Source organism: Melanostigma gelatinosum (genome assembly GCF_949748355.1).
Source record: "Melanostigma gelatinosum genome assembly, chromosome: 10".
Taxonomy (NCBI): Eukaryota; Metazoa; Chordata; class Actinopteri; order Perciformes; family Zoarcidae; genus Melanostigma; species Melanostigma gelatinosum.
This window is the reverse complement of record NC_136643.1, coordinates 12,541,924-12,547,932: the sequence shown is the minus strand read 5'-3', so window position 1 is coordinate 12,547,932 and position 6,009 is coordinate 12,541,924. Positions and strand designations below refer to the sequence as shown.

General features: G+C 38.9%; 1 protein-coding gene across 1 annotated transcript in view; it reads right to left on the bottom strand.

Annotated features, from left to right (window-relative positions):
- Window positions 1-3,681: 3,681 nt before the first annotated feature.
- nck2a (NCK adaptor protein 2a) overlaps window positions 3,682-6,009 on the bottom strand; it is a 28,262-nt gene continuing 25,934 nt past the window's right edge. Inside the window, exon 4 of the mRNA XM_079277657.1 lies at window positions 3,682-5,745. Coding sequence (XP_079133783.1) covers window positions 5,551-5,745 — 195 coding nt within the window. The 3' untranslated portion in view covers window positions 3,682-5,550. The remainder of the gene's footprint in view (window positions 5,746-6,009) is intronic.

The following is a 6,009-nucleotide window of genomic DNA, read 5'->3' as shown; positions in this document are numbered from 1 at the left end:
CTACTATTGTTGTTTAGTGGAAGGGAAAAGGCAGAGGACTTGTGCAGTATGAAGCCACGTCTTTATTTGGAATAATCTAGTGATAAGAGAAGAGTCAAAAAGTCATCGGGAGAAAAAAAACACTACAGACGTGACCCGTTAGACTTCTCAGGCTCCACAAATGTGACGCTAATAAGACGGAGGCAGCCGATAAGGTGTCTACACGAAGCGCAGCTGTGGCAAAGAGATATGCAGAAAATACAAATCTTGAAAAGGCCATTGCTTTCACAGCTTGAGCCTTTTCAAGGGCTCAACAGCAAATGGCGCACACGGATGTCGTAAATGTGGCTGTGTGAGAATCACTGCTACACTGGCTGAAAAGAAAAGGCTGTCTGTCACCGAGGTCATTTTGTGCACTTCACTCCTTTTTTTTTTTTTTGTACTCTTGTTCTATGTTCCCTCCAATCAGCTATCCCTGGGGAATTCTACATGACAGTCGCTGACCTGAAAGACAGCTGAAACTGGCTCTAAGTGTGTGAGAGGGAGTTCATGCCTTGCCGATGCCATTTGTATTTATTCAGTCACTCAGACGGCAACATTGTGGGGATGAATGTGCCTTTTGAAAAGATTGTCGTTTAGACACCAAGACAAGATTACAGTTTACACCAGCGTTCCACCTTTTTCTCATCCACATACCTAAGATACATAAAGAGCACAATTACTACAAAGCCCCGAGAGAGAGGGAAGATGCAAAAAAAGGATTTCATGAAGGACTTGCAAATATTTCTTATGCAATCAGATTTCTTTTATTTCATCCTAAAAACAACCTGAATGGCTTCCTAAAAGATCAAAGAGGTGTCTTGGGAATTACGTCTTCCCCTGTTTCTGATTGTATATTCAGCTGAAGGCAGGTTGTTGGTCAGGGATACACTAGCTACTGGAGTGGTACTGTAGGCGGCCCGGTCACAACTCCGGGCACATCAGTTCTTCAGTGAGCTGACCGACTTCAAGGCCGTGGATTGAGAGCTGGTCGCAGCGGCCTCGTCAGCATCGGGCTTCCTGGGTTTTATGGATGTCTTTTGTCTTTCTTAAAGAGGAACAAATCCAATCCTTATCAAATGTCATTCCCGACCACACCAACCATTGCTGCTGCCTGTGAGTGGATGTACACAAGAAGAGAGACTGATGAACTTTCTCTTGAAGACAAACTCAGTCCATCTGTGCAACGCTGCTTCTGCTTGGCTGTGCAGAAGTCCTGCTTTTGGAAACCTTTTGTGTCAGAAAGCGCTGACAGCTACAGGTCTCAGGATATGTGTCTGTGCTTTTGTGAGATTTGCTACCTGGAATTGAGGGATGAAAAGACAAGATAATAGCCACTTATTTCCATTCGAGTAAAGTGTGAGTGGGAGCCCATCATGTGGATGCGTGATGCTCTGAATGTCAAATGTCAAACCTTTAAGCTTGTAGCAGTCAGCTAGTCTCCCTCTCTCCCGCCTGGCCTCTCTCCCCTTTCAGTTTGGCTGCTTTGTTGAGTTTTCCATTCATTTTCCTTTTAATAACACAAAACAAACCAGTTAGGTTATGACTCATGGGACAGTTTTTTCTTATTCAGATCCCATTTAAAATGTTGTTGCAAAGGAGAAACAACGGACTTGACTCACTCTTTTATGAAGTAATTAAGCGTCCAAGGTGACAATGCAAGAAGCTCAATGCTGCCATCGTTTTTATATTATACTCTGACTTTTTTGACAGATTATACTATGACGTTTTCATGACATGACGAATTTATGACATATTATACTATGACGTTTTTATGACATATTATAAGATGACTTTTTATGACATACTATACTATGACGTTTTTATGACATATTATAAGATGACTTTTTATGACATACTATACTATGACTTTTTTATGACATATTATACAATGACTTTTTATGACATACTATACTATGACTTTTTATGACATTATACTATGACGTTTTTATGACATATTGTACTTTGACTTTTTTATGACATGTACTATGACGTTTTTATGACATACTATACTGTGACGTTTTCATGACATTATACTATGACTTTTTATGACATATACAATGACTTTTTATGACATACTATACTATGACTTTTTATGACATTATACTATGACTTTTTTATGACATACTATGACGTTTTTATGACATATTGTACTTTGACTTTTTTATGACATGTACTATGACGTTTTTATGACATACTATACTGTGACGTTTTTATGACATACTATGACATATACTATGACTTTTTTATGACAGACTATACTGTGACTTTTTATGACATACTATGACATATTATACGATGACTTTTTTATGACATACTATACTGTGACTTTTTATGACATATTATACTGACATTTTTATCACATATACTATGACGTTTTTATGACATACTACTATACTATGAGTTTTTGATGACATACTATACTGTGACTTTTTATGACATACTATACTGTGACTTTTTATGATACTATGACGTTTTTATGACATTTTATACTATGACGTTTTTATGACATATTATACGATGACTTTTTTATGACATATACTGTGACTTATTTTTTATGACATACTATGACTTATTTTTTATGACTTTTTATAACTTTTTTTATGATGTACTATACTATGATCTTTTACGACATATTTTACTATGACTTTTAATGACTTTATGACATACTATACTGTGACTTTTTTACGACATACTAGACTGACTTTTTTTAATGAATTGCTGTACTATGACGTTTTTACAACATACTACATCTTTATGAGCTTTTTTATAACATATTGTACTATTTTTACTGACTTTATAACAACCCTAACCCTATGCTGTGACTTTTTCATGACATACTGAAATATGACTTTTTTACAACATACTATGACTGTTTTTGACGTTTTTATGACAAATGGTACTATGACTTTTAATGACTTTATCACATACTGTACTTTAACTTTTTTACGAGATCATATACGATGACTATACTGAGGCATTTTTTAATGGTCTTCATTATTTTTTAAGACATACGATATAATTACTATTATATCACATGGTATAATATGACTTTTTGTCATACTATACTGTGACTGATTATTTTATGGCAGTCTATACTGTGACTTTTTTATGACACTAGTGCAGTTCTGTTTGTAGCGGGACGATGGATCCCCAGAAGTTCTGCTCGCAGCATTGTTGAGAACCATTTATCACTTGCTGACTCCAGGGAAATGAGGAAGAGTGTTTTGTTGTCACGTTAGTATACACAGCATCCATTGAACTGCAGTCAATGAGCCACAGCCTGTAAATGCCCGCTGCGCACGACATGCCCGACTCTCTGATGACATATTGGGCAGATGTAGCTCAGGTCGTGGAGCGTGTCAGCCATTAAATGTACCGTAGGGTTGATCATTCAACCTGTGGCTCATTCGGTCCACCTCTGGAGTCCTTGAGTGAGACACTGAACCCCAAATTGCTCCCGATATGCTTGTTTATCCGGATAAATTTGTAACATAGGAAAAAGTATCTTCCAAATGAGAGCCAGTGCAGGTAGGAGGCACAACAACCAGCAGGATAGTAAAGAAGACAACCAATCACACATTTCAACACGTGTCATTTTAGTATTTTTCAAAAAGATTTATTGAACAAAAGTATTTAAATTCTTATCACGTTGTCAGTGATACAGTACCATAGTTTGATTTCAGCGATTCATATATGCACCTCATCTTATTTTTTTTTATATGTACATACAGTGGAGACAAGAATTAAATAACAATGCTCAATAACATTCAGATATCATATAAAAGCTGAGGACCCCATGATCAACAACACTTCCATCGGTAAACAAATGCACAAAAGAAAATAGATGAGTAAAATGTTTGGTAGGACGAGAATATTCTTTTCATTATAGACCAGATTTGTGCTTTTGGTTTCTTGCAGTAAAGGATTACTCCAATTATAAATTGAGTGTTTAGCCCAGCTCCCTTAGCTGCTGTTCCTCCACTTGTTCAAAGTCATGCGCAACACATGCAGCTTAAAATGCTATCAACAGCAGTTTACCAGTCGAAACTGGTAGTCATTTCTGAAACAGCCTGTCTGTGATTTTAGCCAGAGGCACACATCCTGTCCAACATTCGATATCCTAAATGACAACTGTCGCGGGCAGATTGTATTCGCTAACTAGCCAAGCTAATGAATGGTGGGCTCCTTGGCCTTGGAGGAAGAAGAGTCCATCTGCATTCTTGCAAGGCTACACGTCACACCTGACTTGTAGACAGACCTGCCATGTCGAGTTTACAGTTGCTAAGCTATGATCGGACGATTGCTGTTCTGGGGCGGGGCTTAGAGGACTGGTTTCATGAAGTATTTCCAAACTATTTGTTGACCTGTGAATGACAATGTGAGAAGTTTCGGTGTAGAGCTCAGGGCCATCCCTTCTTAGTTCATTAATGATTTAGGTGTCAGTCGATCACTTGATGGCGTAGAAATAATTGTGTATAAAATGACACATTTCTCAGAATTCACTGAAATGACAAGATTCACAAAGATATACTTATCTTTGACAAATACTACAGAAGAGGTTCAATTTCATAACTGCATTCATTTTGCAGGAGCAAATTAAGTGGAGTTACTCAAACTTGTTACCAAAAGGTTTTTGTTTTTTTATTATTCTTCAGTCAGTATCTTCACGCAGCCACAGCCACTTACTGGAGAACAGAAACATGTCTAACGTGACACAATATAAAGCATGAGCACAGAGCTACACATGAATGACAAGTATGGTGAGTGCAGTGCAGACCTGAAGCCAGTAGTACGGGTACAGGGTGGCACATTTGGTTACATTGATAAACATTCATCTCTACAGAATATCAGAGGTCTCCCCTATTGCATTGACGCCCCCCCCACCACCCCACATAGTACAGGAAGTATTGTATGCTCATTTCCAATCACTACTAAAGACTGAGGAGACAGAAACTATTTGTAAAGGTGACAGAAGACACAAATTCAAAATGGGGAGAAAATGATGGAAAGGAATGATGAAAACTAGGAGAAAAAGGCAAGAGAGTGATTCTGGTCACTTTGTGAAGTACGAGAGAACAGTGATTCAAACCTCCGGAGAGGAATTTAAATCATCTTAAAAAAGAGAAAGAAGTGAACTAATGAACAAGGATTTCTTTTTCAAATGAATGAACAAAATGAAACGACGGCCAGCAATTTGACAGGTACGGTCCCTCGGGGGCCTTTTTTCCTGCGTGGATTAAGAGCAATGGTGTAACCTACAATGTGCGTGGTAGTAAACGGACAATATGTATGACATCAGAAGGAGCGCTCAACTGCTCGGCTGGAGAGCTAGAAAGACTTTCACCTGTTCACCACTGGAAGGCGACAGAGAAGAACTGGATGTGGTACGTACGCCACAGCGAGAGGCTCCAGAGCGAAGGCTTGAGTTAAGACAGTTAAGGGGGTGGCATTAGAATTCTATGTGTATCGTGTGTGTGTGTGTGTGTGTGTGTGTGTGTGTGATCCAGTGTAGATGTGAGGATGTGTGAATCACAACAGCGCTTTGACCAGGTACAGCTTCTCTCCATGTTCGCTGGTGAAGATGGGGGCCTTCTTGTAGTGCTCCACTAGTTCATCGATGGAGCCGAACTTGCGCTGGCCGATACAGTACACTCCCTCCGAGTGCTGCACTTTAAAGTGCTTATTCTTACCGGCCGCCTTCAGAGACACAGAGAAATCATTGGGCTGAAAGTAAAGAGGGAGACAGTTGTTGATGCGGTTAGAAATATGAAAGAGTGACAGAACAAACAAACAAACACATGCAGTGACATCAGACAGCCTGCTTTACTCCAGCAGGTGGCAGTGTAGCCTCACATTTAAAGAGCTGGACCAGCATTTCTCAAACAGCAACATGTGACATTTTAAACCGAAAAAGCAATAACAGTCACTACTCCTACTCCAAAACTTTAAAATATCAGCTGCTTAAAAAGACATTTATAACTTAATAGT